Here is a 19,338-nt window from a genome sequence, read left to right as displayed (position 1 = left end):
TTTGTATGTGGTGTAAGAAAGTGGTCCAGGATCATTTTTCTGCATTTCGCTGTCCAGTTTTCCCAGCACCATTTGCTGAAGAGACTGTCTTTATTCCATTAGATATTCTTCCTGGTTTGTCAAAGATTAGTTGGCCATATGTTTGTGGGTCCATTTCTGAGTTCTGTTTTCTATTCCATTAATCTGAGTGTTCTTGTGGCAGTACTATACTGTCTTGATGATTACAGCTTTGTAATACAGCTTGAAGTCCTCCAAATGTTGTTAATTTAAATTTTCTGTCTTTTTTTTTTTTTCCTAATTTGCCTAGTAAGGAACTTAGTTACAGTTCATTGTTCACATTTAGCTTATATGATCCTTTTAAATTTATCCTCATGATATTCTCATTTCTTTTCTTTTTTCTTTTTTTTAAGTTTATTTAAATATTTTTAGAGAGAGAGAGAGTGAGTTTATTTAAATATTTTGGTGTGTGACAAGAGGAGGGGCAGAGAGACAGGGAGAGATAGAGAATCCCAAGCAAGCTCTGTGCTGTCAGTGTGGAGCCCGACTTGGGGCTTGAACTCACAAACTGCAAGATCATGACATGAGCAGAAACCAAGAGTTGGATGCTTGACAGACTGAGCCACCCAGGCACCCCTCTCCTTTCTTTTCTTATCACCACCGTCACATCATCATCATCTCTATCACCGTGGCATAGTGTCATCATCTCTGGAAGTCATCTTGAGATGGAAGATAAATAAACTGTTCCCATATCACTAGTAGCATCACTATATTTTTCCTTGCTATTTTTTCTTACTCTTCCCAGCCTCTTAATGTTGGAAGTTCTTAGGGCTCAGTCATTGGTCCTTTTCTCTATCTACCCTAACTCTCTTGATGATCTCAGCAGTCTCATCAAAAATATAGATGAGTTTATACATGATTATATGCTGGCAACTCCCAAATCTTTAACTGGTATCCCAGACTTCTCTAGCCAGTCCCAAGATTCATATATACAACCTCCTACTTGTAACCTTTCCTTGGATATCTAACTACGTGGCAAACTCAAAATTTACTCTCCCATTGCCATCGCCCTGGTCCACGTTAAATCATCTTTTACATGGATTTCTACAAAAAGGTCCTAATGGGTTTCCCTGTGTCTACCTTTGCCCCACCTTCATCCCATCGTCTGTTAAAAATAGAACAACTAGAAAAATTAAGTCAGATCATGTTACTCCTCTCCTCAAAGTTCTGCAAAGCCTTCATGTTTTACTCAGATAAAAAGTTTACATAGCACTCCATAATCTGGCTCCTCTTTATCCCTCTAACTTCACTTGAACTTTTCTTTATTTCTCTGACCTTGCCTCCACCTTCTCTTGCCCCTCACAGCGGATGCCCCCCCAGCCATACTGCCCCCCATTCTCGTTTCTTAAGCCCTCCTGCCTGAGGGCCTGTGCTTCAGCTATTACCCCTGCCTACTGTTCTCTTCACTTACATATGCTCTTGTCTCATATCCTCCCCTCCTAAAATCTTTGTTCAAATTATCACCATATCCAGGAAGCCTTCCCTGAGCATCTTACTTGATACCCCCACTGGTTCTGATTCTTATCCTGCTCTAATTTCCCTATTTTCTGTATCATTTATTACCCCTTAACATACCATATAATTAAATAGTTATTGAGATATAAATAACATATAGCATTGTATTAGGTTCAGGAGTACAACATAATGATTTGATATTTGTATACATTGCAAAATGATCACAACAATAAGTCTAGTTGACATCCATTACCACACATAATGGCAAGATTTTTTTCTTGTGGTAAGAACTTTTAAAATCTACTCTTAGCAACTTTCAAATATACAGTATGGTACTATAGTCACCATGCTGTATGTTGTATCCCCAGAGCGTATTTACTTTATCACTGGAAGTTTGTACAAAGGATATTTGTTTAATTTATTGATATATCATAATCACTAACAATGATGTAGATACTAAACAGTGTAGATGCTAAATAAGTATTTGTAAATGAATATAGAAAGTCAATAAGGAATTTCATATATGTACTTTTTGTTAATTCCTTCTAATCCCATTTTCCTTATATTCTTTCATCATGAGAGTTTTTAGGACCCTACTCCTACTATTACATGGAGTTAATATTTTTTCCCTTTTAAAATATGGACGCCTGGGTGGCTCAGTGGGTTAAGCATCCAACTCTTAATCTCGGCTCAGGTCACCATCTCACGGTTGGTGAAATCAAGCTCCTTGTGAGGCTCTATGCTGACAGTGCGAAGCCTGCTTGGGATTCTCTCCTCTCCCTCTCTCTGCCCCTCTCCTGCTCATGCTCTGTCTCTCTCTCTCTCAAAATAAATAAGTAAAATTTAATAAAATAAACTCCACAGCAAAGGACTGTGATAGTTGATGATTAAATTTTTCCCGGTAAATGGCAAAATCACAGAATAAAGACCATGTAATGATTTGATGGTGTTGTTCACTGTTGTATCTCCATGACTGTAACTGAGCCTGACATATGCTAGGTCATTAAGACTTGTTGAGTATAGAGTTTGTTTCCTCTCCAGCCTCCTACTGAGGTACTGTCCATGCAGGCTGCCTATTCTACACTCAGCTCCTTCCAGCCTCTCACCTTCTGTGAGAGGATAAGGAATTATTATTATTATTATTTTTTGATATGGAATGCTTCAGGGTGCCTGGCTGGCTCAGTTGGAAGAGCACAGAACTCTTGATCTCGGGGTCATGAGTTCAAGACACATGTTGGGTGTAGAGATTTACTAAATAAATAAATAAATAACTTAAAAAATATGGAACACTGCACAAATTTGCATGTCATCCATGCACAGGAGCCATGCTAATCTTCTCTGTATCGTTCCAGTTTTAGTATATGTGCTGCCGAAGTGAGCACGATAATGCTTTTTTCTTTCTTTTTTTTTAAAAAAATGTTTATTTTTAAGAGAGAGAGACAGAGTGCTAGCAGGAGGGGGGGGGGGGGGTGCAGAGAGAGAAGGAGACACAGAATCCAAAGCAGAGGCTCCAGGCTCTGAGCTGTGAGTACAGAGCCTGATGTGAGACTTGAATTCCCAAGCTGTGAGATCGAGGTTGGACGCCTAACTGACTGAGGCACCCAGGTGCTCAATAATGAATTTTTAATAAAGATAAATTTATTCACTTTGAGAGTATGTCCTTTCTATTTCATAGATGTTAAAAATTCTTTTATTTAGCAAATACTTATTGAGCACCTGTTATGTTATACCAAGTTCCAATGAATGCTGGGGAATATAATGGTAAGCAAAAACACATGATGGTGATAAAAAATGGAAAGTCAAAAACAAAGTCCTTACTAATCAAAATGAAAAGTTGGATAATATGGGTGCCTTAGGTGGTTAAGAATCGGGCTTCAGCTCAGGTCATGACCTCCTGGTTGGTGAGTTTGAGCCCTGCATTGTGCTCTCAACTGACAGTGTGGAGCCCTCTTCAGATCCTCTGTCTCCCTCTCTCTGCCCTTCCCCTGCTCTCCCTCTCTCAAAAGTAAATAAACATTTAAAAAAAGGAAAAGTTGGATAATCTATGATCTTCCAATTTAAAAAATTACCTAATTAAATTATTATTTGCAAAAAAATGTAAACATGACTGTCATACAAATATAAAAATAAACATGTGTCGGGCACCTTGGTGGCTCAGTCGGTTAAGCGTCCGACTTCGGCTCAGGTCTTGATCTCACAGCCTGTGAGTTCGAGGCCCGCACTGGGCTGCTGACAGGTCAGAGCCTGGGGCCTGCTTTGGATTCTGTGTTTCCCTCTCTCTCTGCCCCTCCCCACGCATACTCTGTCTCTGTCTCTGTCTCTCTCTCTCAAAAACAAACACTAAAAAAATTTAGAAAAATAAAAGTGTCAAATATTTTATTCTATTTATTAATTAATGAGAGAACCAGTTAGGTGGTAAGTCTGGTTCAAAGAGCATTTCAGGAGCTTAGTATTTGTGGGAAATTTAGTAAAGGAATGTTAAAAAAAGATTGCTAGTATTGATATAAAGCTGGTTAATGTCATACAGAATAAACCAAATAAACATATTTGGACTTACCTTTTTTTCAGATAGAATTATTTGCACCTCTACTGGACAAAAAAATGCAAGTTATAATTTTACAATGTCTGGGACTTTGAATAATAAACAATGAGTTGAACATAATACAGTCTTTAGTTACATTTTTCTCAGGTGGCCCTGTACCTGAGATGGCATTGAAAGGACACACCACCTACCTTTTTTTTTTTTTTGCTCCCCCTCGTCACACAAGTTTTAAATAATTGTTATTAACACCTGTTGTGAAACCAAAAATTGGGGGAACCCGTGCCCTGTAATATGGTGCTGGAAACAAAGTTAGTGTTGGGTAATGTTGTTTGATTGCTTTCAACTTGAAAAAATATATTCTTATGTACTTATAATTTTATCATTAGCTTACAGTTTGTTATTAGCTTGTATTTTTTCAATAGATTATTGAGATATAATCCACATATCATAACATTTACTCTTTCAAGCATACAGTTCAGTGGCTTCTTAGAATATTCACAGTTTTGCAACCATCACCACTATCTAATTTTAAAACATCTTCATTATACCAGTAAGTTAGCCTGTAGCTAATAGCAGTCACTCCCCATTTCCACCTCTTCCAAGACAATGGCAACTACTAATCCACCTTCTGTCTCTATGGACTTATCTATCCCAGACATTTCATATAAATGGAATCATATTATATGTGGCCTTTGTGACTGACTTCTCTCACTTAGCATGTTTTCATTGTTCTTCTGTGTTGTAACATGTATCGTTCATTCTTTTTAAGTTTATTTATTTATTTTGAGAGTGAGGGAGATGTGGGGGTTGCAAAGAGAGAGGGAGAGAGAGAGAATGCCAAGCAGGCTCTGTGCTGTCAGTGCAGAGCCTGACCCAGGGCTCAAACTTACAAACCATGAGATCATGATCTGAGTCCAAACCAAGAGTCAGAGGCTTAACCAAGTGAGCCACCCAGGCACCCCCCCATTCTTTTTATTGATGAATAATATTCTACTGTATGGATGTACCACACTTTGTTTATCCATTCATCAGTTGATGGACATTTGCATCGTTGCACTTTTTAGCTCTTAGGATTAATGTCACTATGATTATGCATGTGCAAGTTTTTACGTTTTATGTTTCACTCCTCTGGAGTATATACGGAGGAGTGAAAATTCTATGTTTAACTTTTTGAGGAACTGCCAGACTATATTCCAAAGGGGCTTCACTGTTTTACATTTCCACCAGCAATGCACAGGAGTTCCAATGTGTCCACATCCTGATCAACACTTGTTATTGTCTGTTGTTTTGAGTATAGCCATCCCAGTGGGATAAAGTGGTATCTCATTGTGGTTTGGATTTGTATTTATCTAATGACTAATGATGTTGAACATCTTTTACTGTGCTTATTGGCCATTTTTATATTTTCTTTAAAAATTAAAAAAAAATTACTTATTTTTGAGAGAGTCAGAGACAGAGCATGAGTGGGGCAAGGGCAGAGAGAGAGAGGGAGACACAGAATCCAAAGCAGGCTCCAGGCTGAGCCCGATGCAGGGCTTGAACCCATGAACCACGAGATCATGACCTGAGCCGAAGCCAGACACTTAACTGACTGAGCCACCGAAACACCCTAAAAAATTTTTTTAAACATTTATTCATTTTTGAGAGTCAGAGAGAGACAGACCATGAGCGGGGGAGGGACAGAGAGAGAGGGAGACACAGAATCCAAAGCAGGCTCCAGGCTCTGAGCTGTCAGCACAGACCCGGACACAGGCCCTGAACCCACAAACCGTGAGATCATGATGTGAGCTGAAGTCAGACACTTAACCAACTGAGCCACCCAGGCATCCCCATTTTTATATTTTCTTTGGAAATACATCTGTTTAAATCCTTTGCCCATTTTTAAATTGAGTGGTTATTTGTCTCTTATTTAATTGTAGTTTTTTGTTTTTTTTTTTATATTCTAGAGATAAGTCCCTTATTAAATATATGATTTAAAAAATTTGGGAACACCTGGGTGCTCAGTCAGTTGAATGTCTGACTCTTGATTTTGGGCTGGGTCATGGGATCAAGCCCCACATCAGGCTCTGCAGTGAGCATAGAGCCTGCTTGGGATTCTCTCTCTCTCCCTCTGTTACTCTCCCCTGCTCACACACATGCTCTCTCTCTCTCTAAAATGGGGGGGGGGGGGAGAAAAAAAATTTCTCCCATTTATTCTGTGGATTGTCTTTTATTATTTTATTTTTTTAAATATATTTTAAGTATCAGGTTTTATTAAAAAGTGCATTTTGATTAATTTATGATCTAGGTAAGCTGTTAAGATATCAGTATACTCTCTGAGGCACCTGGGTGTATAAGTCTGTTAGCGTCTGACTCTTGGTTTCAGCTCAGGTCATGATCTCATGGTTTTGTAAGTTCAAGCCCCATGTCGGGCTGTGCTCTGGCACCACAGAGCCTGCTTGGGATTCTCTCTCTCCCTCTGTCTGTGCCCCTCCCTCACTCACCTCTCTCCCTCTCTCTCAAAATAAATAAATAAACTTAAAAAAATATAAAAAAAAGATATCACTATACTCTCTGGAATAATAACTTCATAAATATTTAAAACAAAATTTTAAAAGCCTTTTTATTTCCTTCACCATTATTGTATTATTGTTTTACAATACACATATAACCTTGTGAATACAAAAAAAAAAACCCTCTGGATGATAATTCTGCTACATGTAAAATACAGAATATATTATATATATATATATATATATATATATATATATATATATATATATATATATACTTCTTTATTCTTAAAAAATATTTTGTTCTCCACACTGGCAAGTATAGAATAGAATACTTCCAAACATACTTATGTTAGGAGTAAAACTTAGAGTTATATGCAGTTTCTGCACAAATATATTTTAAAGAAATAGATCTCTGCTTGTTATTCACCAACAAAATTGTCATGAGAGTGTGGATAATTAATTTATAGCTTTCAAGTTTTAGTTAAGTGATCATTTTCAAAACTCTTTTTAAAAACAAAATATTGATGGCTGTTTTCATTGTGATCTGTGGATTGTCTTTTAGTTTTTTTTGATGATGTGTTTTGAAGCACAGAAGTTTTAAATTCTGATGATGTCTCATTTATATATATTTTTTTCTTTTGTTGCTTGTGCTTTTGGAAGACGTGAAATCTCTTAAAGATTTTCATTTAGTATGTCTTTAGAAAAATCTTTCTTCCATATTTTCTTTGGATAAGGACAACCCAGGAATGGCCCCTTTGTGTCTATGATATTGCTGTTCACCGCTTTTGTTGATAGACCTAGCACAAACTTGGGAAGAGTGTTGCTATATGCTGCATCTAGGACAGCAGCTCTTAGCTTTGCCGGTCTTAGTTATGCTGTGCATTTTTTACTTGTGTACCATATTCTATTTGTCCCTAATATCTTGGAATTTTTCTGAGAAGTGGAGCAACAATGCAGTATCAACTTATTAAAATACATTTTAAACCTTAGGCACACCTGGGGGGCTTAGTCAGTTGAGCATCGGACTTCAGCTCAGGTCATGATCTCACAGTTCCTGAGTTCAAGCACCGCATCAGGCTCACTGCTGTCAGCTGAGTCTCCTTCTGATCCTCTGTCCTCCTCTCTCTCTGCCCATTCCCCCCTTCTCTCTCTTTCTCTCTCAAATGAATAAACATTAAAAAAATTTTTTTAAACATTAAAAAAAGGAAGCTGGCATTGCATTGAATCTTTAGATTGACTTGGGAAGATCACTGTCTTAACAATATTAACTCTTTCAATATGTGAGCAAGGAGTATTTTTACTTTTATTTGGTCTTCTTTAATTTCATTTAACAATTATTTGTAATTTTTAGTCTACAAATGTTGCATTTCTTTTATCAAATTTACTCTCGAGTATTTTGTATTTCTTGATGCTATTGTACATGAGATTTTTTCCCTTACTTTCAATTTTGGGTTGTTTATTGCTAGTTTATACAAACACAAGTAATTTTTGTATGTTGATATTGTATCCTGCAATCTTGCTGAACTCATCTATTAGTTTTAACAGTTCTTAAATAAATTCCTTTTGGGGGCACGTGGCTAGCTCAGTTGGTGGAACATATGACTCTTGATGTCAGGGTTGTAAGTTTGAGCACCATATTGGGTGTAGAGATTACTGAAATATAGAATGAAAAAAAAGAAATGAATTCCGTAGAATTTTCTATATATAAGATCATGTAGTCTGTAAATAGAGGTAGTTTTATGTTTTTCTTTCCAATCTAATTGTCTTTTATTTATTTTTCTCACATAATTAGTGGCTTAGATATCGACATTAGAGTCTTATAGTTTAAAATTGTTGTTGTCCAGTTCACACAAGTTGGCTCCTGCCTCTCAGAGAGAACACAATGTGGAAAGAGAAATAGGCTGTGAACAACTGGTTGTAGTACGAGGTAGAATAAGGCAATTCATAGGTAGAGGATGGTAGCATCCTCTGAAAGAATAGGGCATGGAGCAATTAATTTTGTCATTTGGAAAACAGGTAAGGCTTTACTAAGGAGGTGACCAGAAGTGCAAGTATAATTTTGTTGGGCTTTGAATTGGATTGGGAAGAGGAAAAGATAAGTATTCTTTCTTTACCTTTGTTAGCAAATTTTTATTATCCAATACTTGGAGAATATATGTTACATATATGTAAGCTATGAAGAAAATGAACACCCATGAACCCTCCCCTCTTCTTTAAAATTAAAAGATCATCAATACTCTTGCTTCCTTCTATGTGATCCTTCCCTATTTTAAGCCCCTTAATCTCCCTTGAAGATAAGTGTGTCATAAATTCTGTTTGTATTTCTCTTTTTTGTTGTTAATTCACATTTGTATGTAACAATTTATAAAAACATATCATCTGTATGTAGTCTTCTGTGACTTGATTTTTTTCACTTAACATTATGTTTCTAAAACTCATCCATGTCTCGGGAATGACTGTAGTCGTTCATTTTCACTGCTACATATTATTGCTTACTTATCTAATTTATTGATTTTCCTACTTAGAGTCATATGAACAAAAAATCCCTGCCCTCAAAGTACTTACATTTCATATTTCCTCTTCTGTGAAATGTCTATTAATGCCCTTTGACTCTTTTGTTATTTTTGTTTCACTATTTGTTTCCATTGTTTTTGTTGTTAATTTATATATTCTGAATAATAATCCTTTGTCACTTATATAATAATGAATCTATCAGTGTGTGGTATACATCTCTATTTAGATTTTCTTTCACATCTTTTTTTTTTTTTTTAAATAAGTTTATTTATTTTGAGAGACAGTGCAAGTGGGGAAGGGCAGAGAGAGAAGGAGAGAGGGAATCCCAAGCAGGCTCCATACTGTCAGCACAGAACCCAATGAGGGGCTTGAACTCATCAAACCATGAGGTTATGACCTGAGCCGAAACCAAGAGTCTGACGCTTAACCCACTGAGCCACCCAGATGCCCCAGGTTTTCTTTAACATAGTTTCTCCGAAATAACTTTGCACAGCTTTCATTTAATTTATCCCTAGGTATGGAGGCCTAGGTGGCTTATTTGGAAGAGCATGTGACTCTCGACCTCAGGGTTGTGGGTTCAAGCCCCACATTGGGTGTAGAGATTACTAAAAAAGCAATAAGCTTAATTTTTTTTTCAAAATAATTATCCTTACATACTTTATTTTGTTGCTATCATAAATTCATCTTTTTGTTAATTATGCTTTTTATCTGTGGCTTGTATTCAGTGGTTCTTTTAACTTTCTTTATATTAATTTAATATCCAGTCATTGTACACAGACAACAATTTGCGAACAATGTTAGGTTTTTTTTTCTCATTATACCCTCCAGGTCCATCCATGTTACAAATGGTATGATCTCATTCATTTTTATGTCTGAGTAATATTCCATTGTATATATACACCACATCCTCTTTCTCCATTCATCTATTGATAGACACTTGGGTGCTTCTATATCTTTGCTGTTGTAAATAATGCTGCAGTAAACATAGAGGTGCACATATCTTTTTGAATTTGTGTTTTTGTTTTCTTTGGATAGTTTTGTTTTTTAAATTTCTATTCCCCATATCTTTTTTTTTTAGACTATCTAAGTTTCTTCACATTTTATTATTTTATAATGCTAATAAGTGCCTTGTATTCTATATATAAAAAGTAATTCTAGCCAACCTTGGATTTTAGCTTTTGATGAGTCATATATTGAGCCAAACACAAAGGAAAGATATCAGGAATAGATTTTGTAATTTTATATTCTTGAAAAAGAACCCTTTATATATCATGACTTACTTTAAGGATTCCAGTTAAGATCATTCTTAAAATTTTCCTTATCAAATTAATGTTTTTAGTTAAATCTCAGTAACATTTAAATATTGATCAACATGAATTCCACTCATCATTCTTTTTTTTTGAAGTCACAAAATGATTTTATTAATAACACTTGTGACTTACTTGGTTTTTTTATTAACTAAATAATTAATTTAAAAAATTTTACATCCAAGTTAGTTAGCATACAGGGCAACAATGATTTCAGGAGTAGATTCCAGTGATTCATGCCCTATGTATGACACCCAGTGCTCATCCCACCCATTTAGCCCATCCCCTCATCAACAACCCCTCCAGCAACCCTCAGTTTGTTCTCTGTATTTAAGAGTCTCTTATGTTTTGTCCCCCTTCTTGTTTTTATATTATTTTTGCTTCCCTTCCCTAATGTTCATCTGTTTTGTACCTTAAATTCCTCATATAAGTGAAGTCGTATATTTGTCTTTCTCTAATTTCACTTAGCATAGTACCCTCTAGTTTCATCCATGTAGTTGTAAATGGCAAGATTTCATTCATTCTTTCTGATGGCTGAGTAATACTCCACTGTATATATATCCCACATCTTCTTTATCCATTCATCTGTTGATGGACATTTGGGCTGTTTCCATACTTTGGCTACTGTCGATAGTGCTGCTGTAAACATTGGGGTGCATCTATCCCTTTGAAGCAGCACACCTGTATCCCTTGGATAAACAACTAGTAGTGCAATTGCTGGGTCGTAGGGTAGTTCTATTTTTAATTTTTTGAGGAAACTCCATGCTGTTTTCCAGAGTGGCTGCACTAGTTTGCATTCCCACCAGCAGTGCAAAAGAGATCCTCTTTCTCTGCATCCTTGCGAACATCTGTTGTTGCCTGAGTTGTTAATTTTAGCCGTTCTGACTGGTGTCATCCCCATATCTTTTATGTATGTATGTATGTATGTATGTATGTATGTATGTATGTTACTTCTCTGGCTGGGACACTCAATACAATGTTGATTAGAAGTAGTAACAATAACTATGCTTATCTTCTTCCTGATTTTAAAGAACATGTCCTAATGTCAACATCAAGAATGATGAACTAAGTGTTTTCACTTGATGTTTAATTTTCACCTCCAAACAGAAGTTAAATTTTGGCATTTTGGTGCAGGCCATTCCTGCATTTATGTTATGTGTGTAGGTGTGTGTATTTATAATTTATGTTATATATTTATACAGCTTTGTGTTTCTATAATAATACCACACTTTTAATTAGCATAATTTTATCACATACTTTAATATTCTATGGAACATTTACTCCTCTTCTTTTTTGCTCTTATAATTTTCCAGGCTATTTCCAAATGTTTATTTGTGCAGATGAACTTTAGAATCATTTTGTTAGTTTCTCTTCTCCTCCAAATCTAATTGGGATTTTGATTGGACTAATCAAATATGTTAAATAATCTCAAGAAACGTTTATACTATTGAGGTTTCATCTGTAAAATCTATGTGTGTGGGTCAGTCAAAAGAGTGACTCATTATTGTTTATACTTTCACTGTTAGGACTATATCCCTACTGTCTCCATCTTGTGCAATCCAGGAATGAGAGCTCGTCACTGGAAGCAGATATCAGAAATTGTAGGCTATGACTTGACTCCAGACTCTGGAACTACACTGAGAAAAATTTTAAAATTAAACCTTACACCATACTTGGAAAAATTTGAAGTGATAAGTGCAGGTGCAAGCAAGGTAAATATGAAGATCAACTGAAACACTTTATTTGATGAGTTTGTTAATAAAATAATCACAGTTTTTGTTGGGGTTGAGTGTATGGTACTGGATAGCAATGGGAGGAGATGGGGGAACCTGACAGAAGACCACTCTTCCCCCTCCCCCCACCCTACAAAGTGTGTGCTTCTATATTACTTCTTTGTCCTGAATCCAGGCTAGAAATGGCTCCTTTGACCTCTTCATGTGTGTGTTGGCATTTGATGTGTCTGCATTCTAGCAGAATGAGTACAGTCTTCCAGCGTTCTTAAAATATACAAAGGCATTTCAGACTATAGACTGCAGAAAGGCCACTTCAGAGAAGGTCCAGCAGCTATTTTATTCTGGTGTCTATTTTAATACTGGCAGTGGTAGTTTTCACAGCAAGTGAATTTTTTAAAACTACACTATTATTCTTTTTTTAATTTTATTTTTATTTTTTTTAATTTACATCCAAATTAGTTAGCATATAGTGATATAGTTAGCATATATAGTGATATAGTTAGCATACAATGATTTCAGGAGTAGATTCCTTAGTGCCCCTTACCCATTTAGCCCATCCCCCCCTCCCATAACTCCTCCAGTAACCCTCAGTTTGTGCTCCATATTTATAAGTCTCTTATGTTTTGTCCCCCTCCCTGTTTTTATATTATTTTTGTTTCCCTTCCCTTATGTTTATCTGCAAAACTACTATATTATTCTTAGGAATTTTTTAATTGTTTAAGAAATCTTTTTAAACCTAAAGACAGTTACAGTGTCGCCACAGATTATGTTAAGAGAATTACTGTGTAGGGGTGCCTGGGTGGCTCATCGGTTAAGCGTCAGACTTTGGCTCAGGTCATGATCTCACAGTTCGTGGGTTCGAGCCCCGCATCGGGCTCTGTGCTGACAGCTCAGAGCCTGGAGCCTGCTTTGAATTCTGTGTCTCCTTCTGTTTCTGCCCTTCCCCCACTCACACTCTGTCTCTCACTCTCAAAAAATAAATAAAACATTAAAAAAATTAAAAAAAAAAGAATTACTATGTAATGCACTCATTACTGGATTCACCAGGGAAAAGTTGGTACAGTAAATAAGACCTTTCTTCACTAACTCATTCTTTCTTTTCTCCCTTTTAGGAATTTTCACTAGAGAAAGCCATGCATACAATGATAGGAACCTGGGATGATATTGCTTTTCATATAACTCCATATCGTGATACTGGAGTCTCTATTCTTTCTTCAGTAGATGAGATTCAGACTCTCCTTGATGATCAAATTATAAAAACTCAGACAATGAGAGGCTCACCTTTCATCAAACCGTTTGAAAAAGAGATCAAGGTATGTCAAATATGATAGTTTCCGGTTGTTTATAAAAGCTATAAGCTTGGGGTGCCCAGGTGGCTCAATCAGTTAAGCGTCCAGCTGGATCTCTCAGCTCCAGTCTTGATCTCAGGGTTGTGAGTTCAAGTGCTGTGTTGGGCTCTATGCTGGGTATGGAGGCTACTTAAAAAAAAAAAACCACCCAAAAAATGTAATCTTATTACATATATATTACTGTGGAAATAAGTCAGTTTGTGGATAGCTTTGGGTGAAATATAGGAACGGATATTTAAAAATTAATGTGGAACCATATAGAACAGATCTGAAACATTAACACCCACAAGATATGAGTAGCACCCTCACTTCAACAGTTGTAACAAATGTAAATGTCTCTAGACATTGTCAAATGTCCCTTGAGGTGGAGGGTGAAATAGTCACTAGGTTGATAACCACTGGTATACAGCAGGGTATTACTGGATGCTTTTCAGACTTGGGATGATTCCCTAGAGATTAGGAGTTTAGTGTAAGTAACTACAGTCATTTCCGATGGTGAGTTCCAATGATTTAGGAAAACTTTGGACTTCCTAGAATTTTTCGAAGTCCATGTGATACCCATAAGTGACGTTGAGCTGTTTTGCATTGATTAAAAATAACAGTGAATTTTATTTATTTATTTATTTATTTATTTATTTATTTATTATTTTTAAATAACAGTGAATTTTAAATAAATATTCCTTGTTGTAATTTATGGGTTTTCTTTAATGATTGGAATTTAGTACAGTGTGCTTTTCATTAAGGCCTGGGAAGACCGTTTGATTCGAATACAAGAAACGATTGATGAATGGTTAAAAGTACAAGCTCAGTGGCTGTACTTGGAGCCCATTTTTTGTTCTGAGGATATCATGCAACAGATGCCAGAAGAAGGGCGTCAGTTTCAGACAGTAGACAGACATTGGAGAGATATCATGAAGTTTTGTAAAAAAGATCCCAAGGTGAAGTGTTTGTTTTCTCTCTTACAAATAAAGAGGACCTTTCATTTTGGCTATTAAAGAAAGCATTTGTTTTTGTTGTTGTTGTTGTTTTTTCTGATTACAAAAACAAAACCTGCTCTTTGAATACAAACCGGAAAGTTCAGAAAAATATAAGAAAGCACAAAGCATTAAAATAATTTTACTTTTCAATTCTTATAATACACTACTTGTAACTAACAGTGGAGCTGACTCACAAATGTACATTTAACTCACTTGACTATGGCACATACTGACTGCTGTTCTCTTGTAAAATGAAATAAGATAGAGAGAGAAAGGAGTAGCAGGGAGAGAGAGAGATAATGAGTATAGGTGATTCACCTGATATTCCACTTAATGACTCTGTATTCTTGGGAGTGATAGGAATAAAGAATCTGCAATTCTGGGATGCCTGGGTGGCTTGGTTGGCCGAACATCTGTCCGACTTTTATTTTTTAATGTTCATTCAGTTTTGAGAGAGAAAGAGAGAGAGAGAGAAAGAAAGGTGTGTGAGCAGGGAAGTGCCAGGGGCAGGGGGACAGAGGATCTGATGCAGTCTCTGAGCTGTGAGCAGTGAGCCTGATGTGGGGCTCAAACTCAACCATGAGGTCATGACTCGAGCCAAAGTTGGAAGCTTAACCGACTGAGCCATGCAGGTGTCCCAAATGTCCAATTCTTGTTGTCAGCTGAGGTCGAGATCCCAGGATCGTGGGGTCAAGCCCCGTGTCGGTTTCTATGCTGCAGGGAGCCTGCTTAAGATTCTCTATTTCTCTGATTCCGCCCATCTCCCCTGCTCACACACTCTCTCTCTAAAATACTTTTTTTTTTAATTAAAAAAAAATTTGCAGTTCTCTCAGTTGACCTCACTTGCTATGTGTCTCTCCTAGTAACTATAGCACCTTGTTGAGTGTGATTCTCATGTTGAAAGACAGACTATGTATTTTTCATGCACATAGTATGCATAGTCCATAGATAAGCATCCACTTTTTTAATCTGGCATTCAACTTAAGAAATAACAATTTGTTTCAATAATGGGTGAAAATTAGCCATGCTGAACTTCTTGAGAGTCAATAGTACACTGAAATTTATGAGTTTTGAGGATTTTGTCTTACACATTGACTTTAGAACCTTTGTGAGACATGATTTGTTATAGACCAGAAGTCAGTATATTTTTTCTGCAGTGGACCAGATGATAAATATTTTAGACTTTGTGAGACAGGCAGTCTTTTTTGCAAGTACTCAACTCTGCCATTGTAGTAGGGAGAAAGCAGCCTGAGACCATACGTAACTGAATGGATGTGTCTGTGTTACAGTCAACTGTTTCTGGACAGTGACATTTTCACATGCCATGAAATATGATTTTTCTCTTAATTCTTTCAAAATTTTTTTAATTTTAAAACATTTTTAAATGTTTATTTATTTTTGAGAGAAAGAGACAGAGCATGAGTGGGAGAGGGGCAGAGAGAGAGGGAGACACAGAACTGGAAGCAGGCTCCGGGCTCTGAGCTTTCAGCACAGAGCCCGATGCGGGGCTCGAAGTTCACAAGCGGTGAGATCATGACCTGAGCCGAAGTCAGGTGCTTAACCACCTGAGCCACCCAGGTGCCCCTCTTTCAACCTTAAAAAAAGTTTTTTTTAATGTTCATTTATTTTTGAAAGAGAGAGAGAGAGAGAGAGAGAGAGAGACAGAGTGTGAGCAGGCGAGGGGCAGAAACAGAGAGAGACACAGAATCCGAAGCAGGCTCCAGTCTCTGAGCTGTCAGCACAGAGCCCGATGCAGGTCTCAAGCTCAAACTGTGAGATCATGACCTGAGCTGAAGTCGGACACTTAACCAACTGAGCCACCCAGGTGTCCCAATTCTTTCAACCTTTTAAAAGTATAAAAATAATTCTTAGTTCACAGGTCGTACAAAAACTGGCAGCATGGTGTATTCATATATCAAAACATCAAGTTGTATACCTTAACTATATAAAATTTTTATTTGTCAATTATACCTTATAAAGCTGAAAAAAAAAAGAAAGAAAGAAAGACACTGGCAGCAGGTTGGATTTAGCCCATGGGATACAATTTGCCAACTCATACTGTAGATTGTTAAGTTTATAGTTGATGGTTATAAATGTAAAAATTAAACCACACACCATCCTAACAGACTTTTCCCACATCATTCAGAACAATATAGGAGAAATGAAAATGTGCATGAGAGTCATAACTTCTCATTTGTAACTTGCATCCTTGGATAAGAATATTTATGATTTATTGAATTATAATAGTTTTACATTACAAAAAATTTACAATTTTCATAAGCCTTTTGACATTTCTACATTTTTGACATATACTATAGATTAATGCATAGGTCTTATAATTATATCTGGTATGTAAGTGCTGACCTAAACAAATGTGTATCTTTTAGGTCCTTGCTGCTACTTCTTTAACAGGTTTATTGGAAAAATTGCAGAACTGCAATGAACTTTTGGAGAAAATTATGAAAGGGCTCAATACGTATCTTGAAAAAAAACGGCTTTTCTTCCCTCGGTATGATGGATAATTAATTGTGCTATAATTAAAATTATTTTCTGATGTGTGATGAATTAATTACAACTAAAGCATTTGTATTTGCATGTTTTTCTCTAGTTTTTTCTTCTTATCTAATGATGAAATGTTAGAGATTTTGTCAGAGACCAAAGATCCACTAAGAGTTCAACCTCATTTAAAAAAATGCTTTGAGGGCATTGCTAAACTGGAATTCCTTCCCAATTTGGACATTAAGGCCATGTATAGCTCTGAAGGGGAGCGAGTGGAACTGATTGCACTTATTTCCACGTCTGCAGCACGAGGTGCTGTAGAAAAGTGGCTCATTCAAGTGGAAGATTTAATGCTCCGGAGTATTCACGATGTGATCGCTGCAGCCAGGCTGGTATGTTTCCTGAGATTTAATGTACACCATATATTCCGTGAATGCTTTCTTTTTAGGAGGTTTTGAATGTGTGCTGGTAAATTAACACTTACAGTTCTTACTGCGTAAAACCATTATTTTTTACTCTTTGTTTCTAACATTATTAAGATAATGATATTAGTTAAGAATTGATAACAGTATATAATTAAGTGCTACAAAAGACAATAGGTGTTATGAGAAAGAATAGGCAAGGTATATATAATTTAGAATATGGAGAGGGGGACGTTTCTAGTGATAGGTTCTTGGAGGAAGTGAAATTGAAAGTGAGACCCAAAGTAGGAATTCACCAGATAAAGAGAAAGTAGGAGAACATCTAGGTAGTCTGTATACAGCCCCTGGGATCAAAAAGAACCTCAGATGGGGGTATTAAATGAACGGTCTACTGCTGTTTACACCTAAATAATTACTTAGAAACTGGAAGTGAGATGAACAAACATTAAAAGAGGGTATATAATATTTGAAAAAAATGTAACACCTGAGCACTACATGTAACTTACTTATGCTAATCCAATTAACCTAATCTACTATTAATATTGAATAATAAAATTCAGTATATTTCTGTCTTTAGGACCACAAAGGAACAGTTATGTAGTTAAAAAAAGAAGTTATTTAAAAAATTTTTTAAATGTTTTTATTTATTTTTGAAGGAGAGAGAGAGACAGAGCATGAGCAGGGGAGGAGCAGAGAGAGAGGGAGACAGAATCCGAAGCAGGCTCCAGGCTCTGAGCTGTCAGCACAGGACCTGATGCAGTGCTCAAACCCACAAACCATGAGATCATGACCTGAGCCGAAGTCGGACACTTAACTGACTGAGCCACCCAGGCACCCCCCAAAAAAATTATTTTAAAAGACATTGCAGCTTTATAATCCAGCGACTCACTTTATATGAGTGAGGTATCCATTTTTCTTCATCCTATAATGCTCATCTTACTACAATGGCTATTGTATTCAGCTTCAGGGTTCCTGACGATAAATCTTGACTTTTTCTCCCCCTTTTCCATTTGTGATCCCAAACAGATTAAAACACATAGGAAAAAAAATCAACATTATCCATGAAAGTATTTTCTTTATTAGTACAGAAATATTTTTTCTATGTATCTGGCAATAGCTCATACATTCTTTGAAACTTGTCATTTGTTTTTATTTCTAAACATTCCTAATAAAACACATTTAAGTAATAATATGTTTCTATCCTTATGTTTAACATCATTTTATCTAAGATGGTGTTATTGTATTAAAAATATAGTTTCTGGGGAGTCTGGGTGGCTCAATTGGTTAGGCGTCCTATTTCAGCTCGGGTCATGATCTCACAGCTCGTGGATTCGAGTCCTGTTTTGGGCCCTGTGCTGACAGTTCAGAGCCTGGAGCCTGCTTCGGATTCTGTGTCTCCCTGTATCTCTCTGCCCCACCCCTGCTTGCACTCTGTCTCTCTCTCTCAAAATAATAAACATTTAAAAACATTTTTTAAATATAGTTTCCATTAGCATCAACTTCAAATTTTGTTCTGCAGTTATATTTTTTCCGTTTATAATTTGAATCTACTATTATCACATGAAGCAGGTTATTGTTTTTAAAGGTTAAACTCTGCCCCACTCCAAATCCATTTTAATGTATTTTGAACATAAAAATATTAAGAGAAACGAGAGCATGCTTTGAACTCAAAAGCACAGATAGTTAAATTATGTATAATTCAACAAATATATAATTGTTCAAAATATAACTCTAGTCATGTAAGTTTTTAGAAAAGCTATTGATAAATCACACAGGGGTTCTAACTACTAATCCAGTTTCCCACTAGATTGTATAGTCTCCTTTTCAATTATACCTGGCATCAATATATATAATCTGTTAGACTTATTTTTTTATGGATTAATAAAACCCTTATATTTCATTATAATAGGACTAGTGTGTATTCTATGTAGAAAACTTGACAACTTCTCATAGCAAAGCAACATAAAAATCATAAAGAAATCAATTTC

At 36.2% G+C, this 19,338-nt stretch overlaps 1 protein-coding gene and 1 non-coding gene across 3 annotated transcripts in view; one reads left to right on the top strand and one right to left on the bottom strand.

Annotated features, from left to right (window-relative positions):
* The window catches only part of DNAH12 (dynein axonemal heavy chain 12), a 211,252-nt gene that overhangs the window by 38,919 nt on the left and 152,995 nt on the right, over positions 1-19,338 (top strand). For both annotated transcript variants that reach the window (XM_053898581.1, XM_053898580.1), the window contains 5 exons: positions 11,897-12,082; positions 13,216-13,416; positions 14,196-14,390; positions 16,817-16,938; positions 17,038-17,320. In XM_053898581.1, the coding sequence (XP_053754556.1) occupies positions 11,897-12,082; positions 13,216-13,416; positions 14,196-14,390; positions 16,817-16,938; positions 17,038-17,320 (987 nt within the window). The remainder of the gene's footprint in view (positions 1-11,896; positions 12,083-13,215; positions 13,417-14,195; positions 14,391-16,816; positions 16,939-17,037; positions 17,321-19,338) is intronic.
* LOC128775722 (U6 spliceosomal RNA) lies at positions 2,788-2,894 on the bottom strand. Its single transcript, XR_008420702.1, has one exon. It is a non-coding gene; the product is annotated as a U6 spliceosomal RNA (small nuclear RNA).

This window comes from Panthera pardus, unplaced genomic scaffold, assembly GCF_024362965.1.
Source record: "Panthera pardus isolate Hobbes unplaced genomic scaffold, ASM2436296v1 HiC_scaffold_8, whole genome shotgun sequence".
Lineage (NCBI taxonomy): Eukaryota > Metazoa > Chordata > Mammalia > Carnivora > Felidae > Panthera > Panthera pardus.
This window is presented reverse-complemented; position numbering and strand designations above follow the sequence as displayed.